The sequence below is a fragment of the Bubalus bubalis genome, chromosome 1 (genome assembly GCF_019923935.1).
Source record: "Bubalus bubalis isolate 160015118507 breed Murrah chromosome 1, NDDB_SH_1, whole genome shotgun sequence".
NCBI classification, from domain to species: domain Eukaryota; kingdom Metazoa; phylum Chordata; class Mammalia; order Artiodactyla; family Bovidae; genus Bubalus; species Bubalus bubalis.
The window spans coordinates 109,488,346-109,507,787 of record NC_059157.1 but is presented as its reverse complement, the minus strand read 5'-3'; the positions used below and the strand labels follow the sequence as shown (position 1 = coordinate 109,507,787).

General features: G+C 42.9%; 1 protein-coding gene across 1 annotated transcript in view; it reads right to left on the bottom strand.

Moving 5' to 3' along the window:
* ARHGAP31 (Rho GTPase activating protein 31) overlaps positions 1-19,442 on the bottom strand; it is a 117,482-nt gene that overhangs the window by 46,102 nt on the left and 51,938 nt on the right. Inside the window, exon 2 of the mRNA XM_006057617.3 lies at positions 2,035-2,137. Within this exon, the coding sequence (XP_006057679.1) occupies positions 2,035-2,137 (103 nt within the window). The remainder of the gene's footprint in view (positions 1-2,034; positions 2,138-19,442) is intronic.

The following is a 19,442-nucleotide window of genomic DNA, read 5'->3' as shown; positions in this document are numbered from 1 at the left end:
GTCCACATATTCATGTCAGCCAACTTGTTTTATCTGGAGACTCAAACTCAAGGTCTGAGAACTTCAATCAACTCTCTCTTTGATACTGAGTGGAAACTTCTAGGCTGCCTGACAGTGACTCCCACAGGGCAAATAAGCTTATAAATATCTTCTTAAACACTCTATAGTGGGGTGTTTGAGAACATCATCAGATTCCAGGCCTCATTTCTGACTGAAAAAACATTTCTGAGCATGATTAATGAATATACTGCCTCAAATGGTATATACTTGCAAGTTAAAATTTGCTTAAAAGATGATAAATCTTAGCGTTAATACAGAAGAGAAGTTAGGTTTTTGAGAGTATTCATTTAGTCGGACAAGAGGTGACAACGGCAACTGGACTCTCAAAACCAGCACCTGGAAACAGCTTGCTGCCCCTTCTCCTGTGGTTCTGTCCCTTTAACAAAGAGAAGGGAAATCCCTGATGCTGTCAGAACCTGAAACGGACTGAGTGAGGCCTTGAAAAGAAAACCACGCAGTGGCCTCGTAAATTCACAGGCATGTGTTTTTTTCACAAGGGCAGAACACAAACAATTTAGAGCTTATTCATCTAGTTAGCCAAAAATTTCCCTTGTCAAGGCTAAGGTCAGTCCTTAAGTGAAAAAGAATTGGCCATTGTTCAAGTGTCCTTCCACAATACCACCTACTGTGTGGTATGTTTCAGAGCTGAGAGTAGACCAATGCTTGCTGTTGAAACTCTGAAAAATATCATGTAAGTAAACTAGTAAACTGATGTAAGCACACAGATCTGTTAAAATCTATGGCTGCAAAAAACCAGTTATTTTTAAAATAGTTATCACTTCTCCGGGAGTAAAAAGGATGTTTTATTCCTGTGGTATAGTTTTATGACAATTGAGATTTGAGGAAGAGGGGCAAAAAACTGAATAGGAGGAAGAAGATAAAAATGAATTACCTGCACAATGTAAAATTTACATATTAATCTTATAACAATGTTTTATTTTAAAAGTCTACATTTGCAACTAAAGAATATGTAATAAATATATTAAAATGTATTCTTTTGTATTAAAGAACGATATTTAAAATACATAAACCTATTATTTTAGTCCTAGTACACTATATATATTATATATAAAGTACATATTCTATATATATATACCTGTGTGTGTGTGCTAAGTTGCTTCAGTCGTGTCCAGCTCTTTGTGATGCTGGACTGTAGCCACCAGGCTCCTCTGTCCATAGGCTTCTCTAGGCAAGAATACTGGAGTGGGTTGCCATGCCCTCCTCCAGGGGATCTTCCAGATTCAGGGATCCAAGCCACATCTCTTATGTCTCCTGCATTGGCAGGCAAGTTCTTTACCATTAGTGCCTATATTGTATATAATGTATATATTCTATATATACATTACATATACTACTTTTATTTTACAGCTATAATATCAATACATATTTGAAGATTACCGTCCTTTTAATTCAAAAAATTCTGGGATACATTTTAGAATTGTTTAGGATAAATCCATAGAATTGGAAATTGTTCCCCTATCAGTAATTTCAAAAATACAGGCATCAATTAGAGAAATGCACAATCATGCAGACATCTGATTTTTCGACCAGATGAAATTATCAAATGTTGAGTGTGTGTCAACAGAAAAACTCACATTGACCTTTAAGTTCTGAATATCATGTAATGGGGATCTGAGCTTTGGATAGGCAAGTGAGTAATAATAAATCATTTTTTCCCAACTTGTAATTTAAATCATTTGAGTTCAGCTGAATCCACCTAAGAAGAATAAATCTGATGCAATAGGAACAGATTAAAAGCCCTCAGGAGTTTCTGTTGGAAGGAATTACATCAGATTGGAGTTTCCTGATTAGATTAAGAACAGTTAGGCATCTGAAAACATTAGCACTTGATCTTGTGCCCTGACATCCTTCCCTCAATCCCTTCAGTCTTTAGTACTCCCAACGCCTGCAGATAGACATATGGACAGAGGAAGGATCATGGGAGAGTTCTTTGGGGGCAATTCTTGGGCTTACCTTAGCCGTTGTATGTTTGAGGTGACTCCTGAAAGCCGATAAATTCCATCCACAATTCCGTGAGTCTCTATAAATTCTGCACAGCTCTTCAATACATATGGAACTATGCAAAGGAAAAGAAAAAAGCATTAGGTTTAAGTCTGACTGTCTTTTAGAGATAGGCTTTTAAAAATCCAGGTAACTTTAAAGAGAAGTATGGAACGCATATGAGTTACAAGTGGAAACAATTATGTTTAAATGGGAGATGATGTTCTTTGGTATTTAAAAAAAAATCATAGGGTTTTGTTAAAGTTGGAAAATGCGTGTGTTTTAAGAGTTAGGTCTTAAAGAATTTGAAAAATATGCAAACACTTGGATTTTTGAAACCAGCAGTGACCTTGGAAATCCCACAACTCAGTCTCCTCATTTCACTGATTCTCCCAGTGTGGTCTCCTGACCAACAGCACCAGGCTCTCCTCGGAACTTGTTGGGAGTGCAGATTCCCAGGCCCCACTCCAGACCCACTGAACTGGAAATTCTGGAGGTGGTGCTCAGCAATCTGTGTTTTAAAAAGCCTTCCAGGTGACCCCTGTGATAAAATTAGAGAACTCTTGCCTATTCTACACATGAGGAAGCCAAGGGGCAGGTAAATTTATTTACCTCACTTAAGAGTACTTGTTGCTTGCAAAATGTAATTAACATATGGAAAAATGCTTATGATGTACCTGTCTACCTATGATGTAGATAGGTGAAAGAAAAACAAGGCACAAAATCAAATATATGTTGTGAATTCAGCTATGTTTAGAAAACTGCAAAGGGAAAAAAGACTGGAAGAAGGTGATTTAAAAGTTAAAGTGTTTTTTTTTTTAAAGGTGAGAACCACACCCCACTTCACTACCACCAAATGAGTCAAAGAGTCATTGATTGAATGGGCCTCATAAAAGGGACCAACATGGCCTCTTGAATTCCTGCCACTCCATAAGTCCAGTGTCTGGGTAGAAGGGTCTGGCTGTGCTGTTCTCTCCTCAGGGCTGGACCTGATCAGCCCAGCCAGCTCAGTGACCCAGAATGGAAGCCACAGGCCCTCTGGATGGCATGGAGAGACTGGCAAGTCACTTGCCACTTTGGTCCTTAGGCAGATCCACCTGAGGTCCCTCTGTGAGCGTGCTGTGGATGGTATGGAACTACCAAAGCCTCAGGTGCTGAAGTCTTCCAGCATAGAGGTAGGATGGAAACTCCTTTACTGCACTGTGCTCACTCCCCCAAAACATACACAATCCATTAATATCTTCAGTTCAGTTCAGTTAATATCTTAGATTAGACTAATACCAATCTATCAGTGCTTAATGCACTTGATCACACCTGCACACAATTCCAAGCTGGACTGGACCTTTACATGAGTAGATACTAGGCATTCAGACTCAACATTCTTCCTGGATTCTCTATTACAATACTTTCCACACAACTCCCCCACCATTTCAACTACTAATCATTTTAGGTGCTAAGTAAAACTCATCGTACTAACCATATCCCACCCACCTTTCAAAGACCATGCATCTCCAGAGCCTTTCCCCTCCAGGACACACCCATGTTTTGTCCCTGTCATTCATGACCAACTTACCCCAGGTGGAAAGAGGGCAGGGAGTGAACTTGCGGTTGGAACTATTGAGGCCAGAGACCACAGAGGTGGAACTACTCCCTGTGAATGAATACAGGGTGGGAGTGGGGTGTGGTACATGAGGGGCTGTGAGTGTGTGCAGGGGTCCAGAGTCCCTGCCTGGCTTTAAGCAGAAGAGCTTTACTTTCATATATCTTATGAAAAAGGTTCTCGATGAAATTTTTGTCTCCTAACCTTGTGCCTCTAAATATATTTTATAAATAAATAAGTAAATGGCAAACAGTTCCAATGCTTAAAAAATGTGTCTTGTTTAAAAATAGATCCCTATTGTGCACAACAGGTTGACTCTTTCTCCACCACACCAAGCTGTTGTTCTGTAGCCTGCCACGGGTAGTCATGATGGAGAGTCCAGGTTTGGACTCCAAAGTGCCTCTTGTAACCTTGGGCAAAATATGCAGTAACTCTGTTTCTTAATTTCCACATCTGTAAAATGAGGATAACAGTGATATTAACCTCATAGCTAGGACTGAAATAATTGTTAACACTTAGCACAGACCCTGGAATATAGTATGCATTCTACAATGACAGTTTTTTCTGTGTGAAGCTTCTGTATGATGTAAGCTTATCATTTGTGAGATGCAGTCTTGGTGAAAACTGTGCTACCTCCCATCTGGTAGGCAGTGGGGCAGAGCTGACCAGCTGCTTACAAGTTCACATTCACCTCCACTATGCGGAATGGGTTTTGCATCCCTCTATGGTTCAGTGTTTCTATTTGAAGTGATTTTGCTCACCTGATGCCACTTTTCTATGCACTGAGGTGTATCTTCATAAAACAAAGGCAGCAGATCCCAAGAGGGTACAGATTTTGTTAGATTTCTGAACTATGCATGCCCTTGATGTGTTTCTCAGTGTGTGTCCGTACCAAGGAATATGGCTGTTGCAGGGCACAGGTGGACTTGAGAGCTTGGGGACAATCCCAAGGAGGACTCAAAGACAAAAGCCTCAGCCTCGAAGGGCCTTTATAAAGAACACCCCACAGAAGGGCAGTGCAAGGTCACAAGTCTGTCTTATCCCCTTCTCAAAGAGCCACCTCCCAGCACCAGGGCACTCCGCCGCAGCCCCTCAGGCTCTGTTTGTTTTCAAGGTGAGGAAAACACATTCCCGGATGGAGCCTCTGCCATAAATTTACTCTGGCTTCGATACAAAGGCCCTAGAACCTCTCGTCCACAGCTCTGTTTAAACAGGAGGCAATTTTAAAACAATCCAAGGGAAAAGGCCATGGTCCCAGTCCCTGAGGAGCACTGGCCTTCCTGGATTCTCGTCTCGGGTCAAGTTGGAAGATGCAGGAATTCTCCATCACTCACACTGAATGGGAAAGGAGCCACTTGATCTCTGTGACCATCCAACTCTAGAGCCAGAGCAGAGGACTTCTCAGACTGTGGTCCCGAAGAGGGCCAGCAGCGGTAGCTGCCTCGCAAGTGCCTCAACACTGAAGCTGAAGAGTCACTGTCTAGACCAGTGATCCTCATACTTTAACATGGATACAACCCCCTGGGATCTTGTGAACATGCAGATTCCAACAGGAGGGTGGGAGTCAAGAATCTGCGTTTCTGACAAATTCCCAGGTGATTCAGATACAGCCAATCTGTAGCCCATGCTCAGGGTAGCAATGCTCTAACTGACGGGTGATATTTCAGGAGCTTACTAAGAGTTTATTCTCAAAGTCTCAGAATTCTTTAGACTATTGTTCCTGGGGTCCAATAAAATTGGGGACAACCTAGGATTCTGGACAGGATAAAAGCTTGAAACAAAATAGCTGAGTAGTTAGAGATGAAGAAAGTGTCCATTGTCTATTTAGGTTGCTGTTGGAGGTTGGAGTCACAGAGCTAGTTCTGTGGGATTTACCATGGACCCAAAGAACTTCAAGTCTCCTCCTACAGAGGGGCACACAGTTGCTGATCATGATATAACGCTGTAACTTCTTCGAACTGTTGCACTGATGGTTCTCTAAGTCCTTTTCTTGTTTTGTTTTTTCTGGATCAGCGATCTTAAACGTTAAATTTTAATTTGAGTACAAAATAAATCTTGAGGTGGTTTTCTATGATGGAAACGAGCACTTTGATTTACACTTTACAGTTTACAAATGTTTTGAAGTCCTTTGTTTCATTCGCTCCAACTTGGTACAACTAAAAGACATTGTATATTTGTAAATAAATGTGCGGGTAGTCTCCTCAATTCTGAACCTCTTCAAGGGTTTAGGGAAGAAAAGGCCAGCAGTCAAATTATTTCTTTGAATCCCCCCTAGAGGTAATGTCTGCTAAGCTACCCCAGCTCCCTGCATGGCCAGGATCTAACCAGATCTGGCGATGGAGAGTGGAAAAAGCACAGTTTTATTTGGTCAGTAATGTAGTCTTGGCAGCCACATTCTTTTACAATGCAAACTTCATTTGTGTTTCAGAGAAACATGGCATCCCCCGCTCCCCATTCTGGATTTTTGTTAAGGTCTTGGGCTGCTCAGATTTCATTTCCTCTCTGGGTGCTGCATCCCTCCCTAATCTTCAAGGTAAAGTCTAGTGGTGCAAACACACAATGGACTGCTACTCAACAATAACTAAGAATGATATAGCATATGGGCGACAGAAGCCGTATGATTCCATCCACACAGAACTGGAGAAAATGCAAACCAATTTATAGTGGGAGAAAGCAGGGAAGAGGCAGGACTGTAGAGGGGCTGAGAACACTTAAGGCATGATGCATATGGGTGACAGAAGCCGTGTGATTCCATCCACACAGAACCGGAGAAAATGCAAACCAATTTATAGTGGGAGAAAGCAGGAAGAGGCAGGACTGCAGAGGGGCTGAGAACACTTGGGGCATGTACATTCATCATCTTGATTGAAGTAATAGAAAAGACCAAGGATCACTGGTGGATAAACAACTGATACTTGCAAAGGGAAAGGCAAAGAGAGACAAGTGGCTGAACAGGGAAAAAAGCTCTGAGACTCTTCTGCTGGGCACAGGGGAGGAAGGGAGGGAGGGCTTCAAGTAGTTCTCCTGTGCTGTGAATGAGCCCGCTCTACAAGGGCAGTTTTTCAAGAGATGAAATAAAGATTTAAATCCTTTGGAGAAGGAAATGGCAACCCACTCCAGTACTCTTGCCTGGAAAATCCCATGGACGGAGGAGCCTGGTAGGCTACAGTCCATGGGGTCGCAAAGAGTCGGACACGACTGAGTGGCTTCACTTTCTTTCACTTTCTGTTATTCTTGGGAGTCAGCAGAGAACTTCCTAGCTTTCCATCCCCCAGGAATCCAAGAGCTGTCAGAGCGGCTCCTGTGCTTCTCCTGCTGCCAGCTCCCACTCTGTATTTCTGCTCCCTCCTTCCTCAGGCCCTCGAACTCCAACTCCTCCAACTCCGGTGCTGTGTTCCTCCAGCCTCTGTGGGTCTTGGCTTGGCTAAGAGGTCTCTGTCCTTCTACAATTCTCCTTCTTTGATTGCCTCCCCCCGCCCTTTAGTTCTTATTCCTTCTCTCTGTTTTAACTTCTTTATTCTCCCTTCCTCCTGGCCTAATGTAGAATTATAGAATTTGTGGTGTTTATTTTTTAAAGTATAATGTTTTCTGTTTTTTTACAAAAGCAAATTAACTGCTTTCTAATTTTCCAAGGGGAAAAAAAGTTTAAGTATGCCCTGTCACCCTTGGAATAGTTTCTTTTTTTGTTCTTTTAACCTTAAACAAAATTGAGGTACAAATTAGATGTCATAAAGTTCACCCTTTTCAAGCACACAATTAAGTGGTTTTCAGTATATTGACAGAGTTAAGCAACCATCACATTTCAGAACATTTTCATTACTCCAATTCCAGAACATTTCTCTACATACAAGGTTATTCATTGCAGCAATATTTGTAATAGCATGAGATATTCCATCAATAGGAAGCTGTTTATATAAATTATGGAATAGCTGTATAATGGAATACTATATAGTCATCAAAAGAATGAAGAAACCTTCATGTACTGATATACATGAAGTATATACTGATATACATGAAGCATTCTCCAAGATAAACTGTTAAGCAAAAAGAATGAGGTACAGACCAGTGTAGTAGTATGCTAACATTTGTTTTTTAAAAAGAGAGAATAAAAGAACAGCTATAAAATCCTTTGTACATGCATTAAATATCTATGGAAGGACACATAAAAAAGTGATAACTTTAGTTGCCTGCAGGAAAATGAACTGGGAAGCTGGAGTCAGGGCTATGAGTAAGAAGGAGACTCTTCATTATATACTTTTTATACTCTTGAATTTTGAACTATAAGAATATATTACCTTTCCCCAATTTTTTTCATAAAAACCCAATTCAACAAATACTTCCTGCAAATCTGTTCTCACCCAGCAGGTGCTCGGTGTTGCCTGAAACTTTGTCACCTCCAGCTCTAGGGACAGTGAAGATGGCATTGTCTTATTCACCTAAAATAGCCTTGAAAACACAAGCACTTAAAATGTTTTGCCAAACAAGGGATTGGTCATTACTCTCCAGATAAGTTTTCAGTGCTCCATTGATATCTGGGTCCTTCAAAGAAGAAAACACTTTTTATGTACCGTGAAATAATAGTACTGCATAAGGTGCTATTTTTCTCTTTTAGTAGCCTTCTCCATAATCATAGCCAATCCACAACACAAGTAAAATTCTTGATTTTGAAAATGTGAAATATGATTCTCAGAGAGGTTATGTAAGTTGCCCTGCATCACACAGCTAGTAGATGCCAAGTACACCTATCTGATTCAAACCCTCCTTGTCAGGAAGACAGGTTCCATGAGTTAGTGGCCAGGTATAGAGGCACCATTCAACCATTTAAGGAGAGCTGTTTGATTCCTTGCTCTTGACTACCAAAATGTCCGAAATTCTACCATTGCAGTCCCTACCTTATGGTGGTGATGGCTTTTAGGTCAATTGTATTTGACAAGGAAGCCAAGAAGGCTCAATGGAGAAAAGACAGTCTGGGAAAATTGGCACTGGGAAAATTGGATACTCACATGTAGAAAATCAAACTAGACCTGTATCTTATACCACTCACAAACATTAACTTAAAATGGACTAAAGACATGAAACCATGGAACTCCTAGAAGAAGACATAGGAAAAAAGCTCCTTGACATGGATCTTGGCAATGACATTTTTGGCTATAACATCTAAAGCACAAGCAACAAAATAAAAGATAAACAGGCAGGACTACATCAAACTAAAAAGGCTCTGCACGACAAAGGAAACAACCAACAGAGTGAAAAGACAACCTATGGAATGGGAAAAAATATTTGTAAACCATGTATCTGGTAAGAGGTTAATATCCAAAAAATAAAAAGAACTCAAACAACTCAATAGTAAAAAACTAAATAATACAGTCAAAAAATGGGGAAAAGATCGGATGGACACTTTTCCAAAGAAAATATACAAAAGGCCAACAGATACATGAAAAATGCACATCACTAGCCATTAGAAAAATGCTAATCAAAACCATAATGAGATATCACCTCATGTTAGAATGACCATAATCAAAAAGATAAGAGAGAGATACTGACAAGGATGTGGAGAAAAGGGAATGCTTGTGCACTGTTGCTGAGATTATAACCTGCTCTAGCCACTATGAAAAACAGTATGGATCTTCAGAAAATTAAAAATATTAACAAAACTGCCATATGACCTAGTAATTACACTTATGGAAATATACCCAAAGGAAACAAAACCACTAACTGGAAAAGATACCTGCACCACCCAGTTCACAGTAGCATTATTAACAACAGTCAAGACATGGAAACAACATGCATCTCTCAAGATGATCTGATAAATAAGCTGTGGCACACATATATAACAGAAAAATAGTCAGCCATAAAAACAAGGAAATTATGCCATTTGTGACCACATGGATGGACCTTGAGGGCATGATGCTAAGTGAAATAAGTCAGACAGAGAAAGACAAATACTGTATGATCTCACTTACATGTGGAATCTAAGAAAAAAAAAGAAACTCATAGAAAAAGAGATCAGATTTGTGGCTATCAGAGGCAGGGATGGGGGAGGTGGAGGGAAGGAACTGGAGAAAGGTGGTCAAAAGGTACAAATTTCCAATCACAAGATACATAAGTACTAGAGTTATAATGGACAGTATGAAGATTATAGTTAACATTGCTATACAGTATATATGAAAATTAAGAGAGTAAATCCTAAGTGTTCTCATCATAAGGAAAAATTTTTTTCTTTTCTTTCTCTTTATATCTATACAAGATGATGAGTGATAACTAAACTTACCGTGGTAATCACTTCTCAATATATGTAAGTCAAACCATTATGCTGTACACCTTAAACTTAAATACAGTGGAGTATGTCAATTACTGGCTTCCCAGATGGCTTATTGGTAAAGAATCGACCTGCTAATGTAGGATACGTGGGTTCAATCCCTGGTTTGGGAAGATCCCCTGGAGGAGGAAATGGCAATCTGCTCCAGTATTCTTGCCTGGAAAATTCCATGGACAGAGGAGCCTGGCAGGCTACAATCCAAGGGGTTGCAAAGAGTCGGACACGACTAAGCACAGTTACACACATATCAATTACATCTCAATAAAACCTGGGGAAAATAATAAAAAATGAAAAAGATACACAAATATAAAGAGCAAAGAGTAACTGTACTGTCCCTTTTACACAACATTCGTCAGTATCTTAAACAGTAAAAGAGACACAGACTGAAAAGTTAATAGCATGTTTTTACTTTTCTATATTCTTTATTTTGCTTTTCTGAATTTTCTGTAGTGAGGATGAGGTACAAATAATTTTTTTAAAGAATAGGTTTTTAAAAAAAATAAGTTTCAGTAAAGAAGCCACGAGCTTTCTAAAGTTAGCAAGGCAATTTCTGTATGTTTGTTGAAGTCCTTCCCAATGACCCTGGGAGGGAATTACTCCTGGTTAAATAGAAGTATTTGCCTAACCTGCTGGCCTGGTGTGGCCAAGGACTAACTCTGCTCCACAGCCAGGAAAGGCTGCTGAAGTCAGACTGCATCAGGGAGGCCCCTCCTCTCCTCCCCTCCAGGCTCTCAGCTCCCAAGTCAAGACGGTTCTTTCCCACAAAAGTGTCCAGGTCCTCCCTCTGGCCTACACCCTCACTCATCCCACCCGAGCCCTCTGGTCTCTACTGTCGATATGCCCAGTGCTCCCAGTGACAGTGATTCTCCTTCCATCAAAAGCACATGTACTGAGAGTCTATCCTGCCTAAGGGACAAAAAGGCGAATAAGATCTTTGCTCATGAGAAAGCAAGAAGCGAAGAGACAATTCCTGTGCACCTACTATGTGCGGACCCCTGGGCTCACCACTTTGATGCATTATTTACACTCAGTGCAATCCTCCCAACCACTTTCTGAGGAAGGTATGTCCTTGTTTTATATTAATAAACAAGGAAACTGAAGTTCAGAGGCGTTAAGCAACTCAGCCAGTAGGAAAAGACCAAGCAAAATATCTTAAGTGCCCTTGAGAGGCACAAAAATGTGATAGCATTTCTTCTAAAAGGTCACACAAAGATGGGGGAAGTCAGGCAGGGTTTCTAGGTGTTGATCAAGAACAGGAAACTGTGTGCATTACAGAGAGCTGACAGTAGCAGAGGAACTTCGTTAGAGAGGACTGAGGCAGGATCTCACCCCGGTGCCTCACGATGCTGTGAGATCACTGGATAAAGAAGGACCTACAAGGCTATGCAATAAGAACTCTGACATTGGTTCCCAGAGGGTGCTTTGAGATGCTGTGATGTGAATAGATACAATGTGATGCAATATATACTGCGATATACGCAGAAAGCTTAGGTAAGCTACCAGCATAAAATAAGCACTTTGTAAACATTACCCACTTTCTGATGGGAGCTAGGGCAGAGAATGGTATAAACACGGTAGGAAAACAAGAAATAATGTGGTGAATTCCAGGAATGCTGACTAGACCTGTCCGGTGGAAGGGAAGGTAAATTCAGGTAAATTGGGGAAGTTTTGACAGCTAAGGAAGACTGTGTTCTGTCTTGAGTTCCACTGCCAGACACACCTTTCTAAAACACTATGATAAAGCCCCCCTACTCTGAAACCATCACTGGCTTCCCACTGCCTATAGAATAATGTCCAATCTAGACAGTTGCCTACTCAGAGGTAACCCTGGAATTCTTCCCTTCAAGGGAACAGACTGTTGAGAAAGTTGGGTCAGGGAGCGGGTAATACAAAGGGAGAGTGAAAGTCGCTCAGTCGTGTCTGACTCTTCACAACCCCATGGACTATACAGTCCATGGAATTCTCCAGGCCAGAATACTGGAATGGGTAGCCTTTCCCTTCTCCAGGGGATCTTCCCAACCCAGGTATTGAACCACTAGCGTCTCCCGCATTGGAGGTGGATTCTTTACCAGCTGAACTACCAGGAAAGTCCTATGAAGGGAAAGACTTGCCACAAACATATCATTCCAACAAGAGAAAATAAGGTGTCCCTTTTGGGTCAGTGTGGAGGACCTCTTACACTTTGCATAAGATGAAAGGGGAGGTGAGAGGGCCTACTCTTTTCTGCTTGCTTCTGAAAATTCCTTTAAGAAAGGTCAGTGCTTTTGTGACTCAAAGATAAAAGGCTGGTTGAGGGCAGCCGAGCACCTGGGGCAACACACCGTCAGTTAATGAGCAACTGGAAACAGCCTACCAGGGCCTGTCACAGTGGCCTCTGGGGTGTGTTTTGGTTTCAGCAAGGGGAGGGTTGTGACCATGAGGAAGGGTGGAGCTGACTAGAGAACCTGGGTGAGGTGTGATGAGGCCACATGGAGAACAAACCTGGAGGAGCCCCACACAGTCTCGGGCTCAGAGCGGGCCCTGCCTGCCTTGTACATAGGAACTGTGCAGGGAATGTTCCTTTGCTGGGAATGTCCCTCTTGTCCCTTGCTGAACATGGGGGTTGCTAGGCTTTGCATAATTTATGAAGACTTTTTTTTGGCTCATCTTTCCTACTGTCTGACTTTGCTCTCAGGGGAGTGTGGAGCAGACATCACTCACTCCATAAGGCTGCTCACGGATGCCAGAAAGTTCTTCTGGGCATGCCCCAGCACACTCCCAGGCCCAGCTGGGAGCATCAATTCCCTTATTATTGCCAACGAATCACTGAACTCATCAGTTTAACTGCATCCAGACCACATTCAGCTTGGCTCACCCAATCAAGATTTTATTTCCTGGACTAAAGCAGACCCTCTCTTTCTTCCTACCTGCTCCTTGAGATGCCACGGATGGAGGCTGTTTCACAGTGATGGATAAAGAGGATGGCCGTGTCTGCCTACAGAGAGAGTCCCAGAAGGGGGAAGGATGGAGCTGAGTCAGTTAATGAGACAGAAATAGGGAAAACAAACCAGCTTCTTGAACTGCGTGCTCACTTATACCAGTCATCTTAAGAATGAGGACAATGTAAGCTTTCTTTCTCATCTGAGTTTCTCTAGGCCATCTTATTTTTTTTTCTGCATGCCTTAGTAGGTGATCACGGGATGCACTAACCAAATGCTCTGTGGGGACTCATGCTTAACAGTCAGTTCATTTAATTCTCACAACTCCGAGGTGTAGGCATTGCTATTCCTTTCATACAGATAGAAAACTAAGGTTTGTTGTGGTTGGATGGCTTGCCCAAGGTCAAACTGTTAGTGGCAAAGCTGGGGTGCAATTATGAGTCTGTCCGGATTCCAAGTTCATGTACTTTCCAGTACGTTGTATAAGCCTAACCTCTACACCAGGGAAACCCAGGCACAGACCAGGCATGAGGAAGAACAGAAAGCTGCAGAAAATTGAGGTGATTGGGTTTTCCCTGGTGGCTCAGACAGTAAAGAATCACCCTGCAATGCCGGAGACTCGGGTTCGATCCCTGGGTTGAAAAGATCCCCTGGTGAAGGAAGAGGCTACCTACTCCAGTATTCTTGCCTGGAGAATTCCACAGACAGAGGAATCTGGCATAAAGTCCATGGAGTCGCAGAGTCAGACACGACTGAGCGACTAACATTTTCACTTTCATGTCCGAAAGCAACTTGATGAGAGAGAAGGACTTATGACAAGGAATTAAGAAACCTGGGTTCTAGTCCTGACCTCCAGGTACTAGATTTCAGACCTTTGAGGAGAGTATCCACTATGTTCCTCTTTGAGTTGCCCCCAGGTGACTCACAGGTACTAGGTGCTAAGTACATATTAGTTAAAACAACATGACCAGTTGTATATACTCGAGCAAAAATACAGCTACTCCCAGCCTCAGGCTTTCATCTGCACAGGTTCAAGTTCTGGATCTAGATGATTGCTAATGGTCCTTCCAGGTCTAACATCCCGAGACCTGAGAATTTCCTGGATGAAGCCGGGGAGAAGCTGGGCTAGAAATTAAGAAGCCAGATTTGACCTCTACCTTCGATATTGTAAAACCCCCTGGTGGCTCAGAGGTTAAAGAGTCTGCCTGCAATGCAGGAGACCTAAGTTTGATCCCTGGGTCTGGAAGATCCACTGGAGAAGGAAATGGCAACCCACTCCAGTATTCTTGCCTGGAGAATCCCATGGATGGAGGAGCCTGGTGGGCTCCAGTCCACGGGGTCACGAAGAGTCGGACACGACTGAGCGACTTCACTTTCACTTTCAATATTCAGGTCCTCACCCTACTGGTTCTGGTTTATATCTAAGACTGCTAGAGTAAAACACTCGAGTTCTTGTTAGTTTTGTTTTTGTTTCTTATTTGTATTGTTCATTGACTCCCCAACTTGCCTCATCCATAAGAATAGAAAATTGTATTAAATAAACTTCAATCTCAGCAGGTTTACATGTATCTCTTTGCTATGACTGGATTCCTATTAACCCCAGTGCTATTTTGATTATTATGGAGCCTGGAATGGTCCAGGGACTTGGTTTTAAATGGTGCTGAGTTCATTTGAAAGTTCCCTCGGCTGATGGGACCATGGCCTGAGAGCAAGAAATATCTTCTCTTGCTTGTTGTACCTTCTGGGTTTCCTGGGAGCTTCAGCTTCCTGATGGCTTCCAGGTCTCTGGCACCATGGGTTCTTTTCATTTCTAGGTTTTCCTAAAATTGTCTTTGCTAATGAAAAATGGGGAGCATTTAGAAAAAACAACTTCATCGCTGGCCCGCTGTGTCTAAGGGAAGAACAGCCAGGTAGCCCTTATCAGCTTCTCCAGGCACACCCTCTCCTAGCATCCTTTCATTTCCTGTCCAGTATTCCCGAGCCACAGGCAGCCATTGTTTCCAGAACCGCTCTGCTTGGAAGCCCTGGTACCCCGGCCTCCCAGAGCTTCCTGTTGTTACAAGGCCTCTCCTTCCTGCTGAAAACAACAGCATTTGCCTGCCTATGTAACCCTTCTGGGGCAACTCATTTCTACCACGAGAAGAAGGCTGCAGTAGGTTTGTTTTGTGCTTGCAAATACTGGGTGCTCATTAAACTTATTTAGCTTCCGCCCCCTCCTTATTATACAAGGGCTACAAGTAGAAAAGAAATTAAATACAGATGAGCAAAAGAAAAGTCACTAAATCTCATGCTTTGCTATTGGCACTTGAGACCTCTTTGGTGTTCATGGTTTAAGACTATGCATCTACATACACAGAATTCACCCTGGACCCAGGGCCACCCATTCCCAAAGGCTAAAACAGAGGCAGGGAGGTCTGCCTAGAAACCAGCCTCTCGGAGGTTCTCATACATTTGTTTGCAAAAGAGGCTCTAAGGAGCTTAAGGAAAGTGCAGATTCCCAGAGATGCCCCTGCAAAATCTCAGCACTATTCCTGGAGAAACTCTGAAAGAGATCCTCTTAAAAACTCCACTAAAAAATATGGCAGGAAGGCTTCCCTGGTGATCCAGTGGCTAAGACTCTGCACTCCCCAGTACTGGGGGCCCAGGTTCGATCCTTGTTCAGGGAACTAGATGCCACATGCTGCTACTAAGATCCAGTGCAGCCAAATAAATAAATAAAATTTAAAAAATATGGCAGGAGCTCATGCAGCAACTGAACATAAAGGTTGGGGAGGTGTCATAGCAGTGACATTGTTGGAACTTTAAGGGCTAGAAGTGAAAGAAAGAAAGTGGAAGTTGTTCAGTTGTGACTGAATCTTTTCAACCCCATGGACTTGTAGCCCTTCAGTTCCTCTGTCCATGGAATTCTGTAGGCAAGAATACTGGCGTGGGTTTTATTCCCTTCTCCAAGGGATCCTCCCCACCTGGGGGTCGAACCTGGGTCTCCCAGATTGCAGGCAGATTTTCCGCGCTAACCTCTCTAGTCACAGCACTCTCCCTGTCAGTCCTGAAGTCCATCCCTCATGAGCCCTCTTCTTCTTCTGACTGAGATACACCCCTCAGCCAGATGCTTCATGGTTCTTCAGATTACTTCTCTAGAGCCTTTCCTGTAACCTCGGAGAGTAAATCACCAAAAAACAGGACACAACGCTCTGCTGTACTGTCTAGAACTCTGGGCACCATTTTATGAGGCAAATGAAGATCGTCTAATTTCTTTGAGCTTCTGTGTTTTGGCCTTGGGAAACGTAGTTGAGGGATATGATGTAGAGCATTTTGGAGACTAGCATTCCTCCCTTCCCTACTTTTCTCTCTGAATCTCTGACATATCACAACAAAAAGATATGCTCTCCAGAGACTGCACCTTTATCTTTGCAGGGAGGGCATTATTCTTTACACAAAATCAGGCAAAATTAACAGCGATCTGCAGCTTGTTAAAAGGTCGAGGGAAGATGATATCCAAGGTTTTATCCTGGTTTTGCAGCTCATGAATTACTTAGTATTCTCTGAGTGTCTCCTACACAGAACCAGCTTCATGCAGAGGCCAGATACTATAATTCTCCAAACCTGATCACTCCTTTCCTTACTCACCACTCGTAGACCCTTTCTCTCGGCTCTGTCTTTAGAAGTGATCCTCACCAGATATGTTTAAGGCTAAGGCTCAATGATAAAGATGGCATGAAGGATTACTGTCAAAGTTCTGGGCACCTTCTTAGAGGAGGAGGCAGTCAGAAATAATACCTAAAGAATGTAGGCAATTAGTAAAGAAAATACTAATTTGCCATGCAGACCTATTTCTAGAGTTAGAGAAGCTGGAAATCAAATATTAATACTTCTCTATGCTTTAAATTTCTAACTTTTGTTCTCTTCACTTTTTCCTTAGCAGCTCCCAAAGTGGAATTTTCTGGGATTTCTCTGACAATCCGGTGATTAAGACTCAGTGCTTGTACTGCAGGAAGCACGGGTTCGATCTGATCCCTGGTTAGGGAAATATGATCCTGCATGCCTCATGGAAAGGCCAAAAAAAAAAAAAAGGAATTTTCTGCTGCTTTCTTTTTGCTATAGAAAATGTCAGCAGTCAGATCTGATCCAAAGGTAGCCCAAGGATGACAGCTTTTAAATGGTAAGGCTCAGATTCTGGTCCATTTCCTTGGGTACACAGAAGGGCTCAGGGAAGCCCCGGGGGTTCTCTGGCAGAGGGCAACAGCTTGTGCTGGAAGTAACAGCCTAAAGAGGCTCCAAATGGAGACTGAGTCTCTGCCCAAGCTTGCACACAAGGAGGCCACTGTAAAGCTTCCACAAAGAGAAGAATGACAAGAAACTGGTGTTGTGAAAGATCTGTTAATCAACTATGCTCCAATACTAAAAAAAAAAAAAAAAAAAAAAAAAGATCTGTCAGTATCAATCACAGTGAGGAGAACCTAGAAGCAGAGAAATCTTCTGGGAGAGAGTCCAGGCACAGGGTAACTCACCTCCAGATCACCTCCTGTGGTAAGTCATCCCTGATCTCCAAAAGGAGTGAGTGGTCTTAGAGCAACCTGTGCAAAATTCATACTTGAATGAGTGGGTTTTGTTTTGGTGTTTTTTAAACATCTTTTTTTTTTTTTTTTCTATTCCATAAACTCTATAAGGGGCTATGCCTATTTTGCTCAACTTGTATCGCCCATGATCTTGGCACACAGTCTAGTCCTCAAGCAGCACGTGGAACAAAGCAAAGCTCACACATGGATGGATGATGGAAAGAAAGGCTTGGCCAAGTACATGAACGTCATGTGGACCTTACGTAGGACATGATGAGATGACACTGTCCGAGCAAGAACCAGACTAGATGCAAAGTACAGATCTGTCTTCAGGGCTCTTTTCCTTCCCAACTCCATATTTATTTTCTCCTTCCCAACTGCCCCATCCTTATCTGCAAGCGTCTGCTCCATACCTCATTCCTGTTTTCCATGCTTGGTCAACCAGAATCTTTAGAATTTTGGAATGTCAGAATTGGAAGGGACCTTAAGGTCACCGCTTGATTCAGTGTCAGGAAACTGAGGCTCCAGGTATTTGGAGACTTACCCAAGGTCACTTAGCTGGACAGTGGTAAAACCCTAGCATTAGAGGGAGACTGAGAAAAGGGTATCGGAGTGTTGAAAAGTGATTAGGACTCCTTTCTTTCCGATTTGGTAGATTAGAGTTTAAATGCCTGGTAGGCCTCTCTCTGGCCCAGACTGACTAACATTTTGGTGTCAGAAGTAATTTAGGATATTTAAGTTGAGGCACACCCTTAGCAGTCAAATCAAATTAAGTATGTTTATCGGATCTTCACGTGTAAAACCCTGTGCCAGATTCTGTGGACTCAAAGAAGTATCCTGTACGTATAAGACACTGCCCATGACCTCAGCTTACAGTCTAGTTAGTGCAATTACATGCGGTTAAATTGTGGGTAGAACAAAAAAGTCAGGAAGAGCCCTTTCTTGTTCATACTACAGCTGTCAGGCAGGAGTCAGCTGGGTTTAATATCTTTCTGCAGAGAGAGGAAAGGGAGTCAGCTGCCAGAGGCTGACTCTTCCTTCTATAAATTTGCTTTCTCTGCTTAAAAAGTGACTAGCTAATCCTGAGCAAGGAGGAGGGGTTTGCTTATTGTTTTAAAGACTCCACAATTCCTGTTTAAACAGGGTGTGGACTTGCAATGGCTCAAATCCCCTGAAGACAGAGAGAAAGAATAGCAAGCAGCCTTTGAGGGTGCTCTCAGAGCAGAGTGGCAGGAGAGGCCAGGGGACACAGAGGAAAGCAGGCCTGAGCTGGTAGAGGAGACGGGGGACTTGCCAGGAGGATCAGCTCTGTATGGAGGATGGAGCAGCTCTGGTGCCCCAGGACCCAGCGGACGGTAGCTGACTGCCCAGGACGCAGGCCATGTGCCTGACTCTCCATCCAGGGGATCTGAGAGGGATTGAGGGGAAAGGCATCAGGTGCCTGGGTGTCTACACAAAGGAGGTGGGCGAGGGCTGATGGACACTTCATGACTCAGTCTCGAGTGCAGACTTCACGACGTATGTCCCACTGTCTTGGTTTGGAGCCACTTGCTTATTAGCTCACCCAGTGGTCCTCTCTTGCTTACCGTCTCTCAAGCATCCAAGAAGAGAGGCACATCAGGGAAGAGAAGAAGGTCCCTGCTTTGGAGAAGGAAATGGCAACCCATGCCAGTATTCTTGCCTGGAGTATTGCATGGACAAAGGAGCCTGGAGGGCTACAGTCCATGGGGTCACTAAGAGTCAGACCCAACTGAAGACTATCACACTCTCAGTGGTCCTCTCTCATTTACCTTCTCTCAAGCATCTGGGAAGAGAGACACATCAGGGAAGAGAAAAAGGTCCCTGCCTTAGTTGTCTACATTGTTCAAGCTGTACTCATGTCCCATCCCCTTTGCAGGCTCGTCTGTCCATCAAGTATGTTTTGGCACCCACTCTGTGCTTTGGGGGCTGCACACTAGTTGCCAAGGATGCCATGGATACAACAGGCC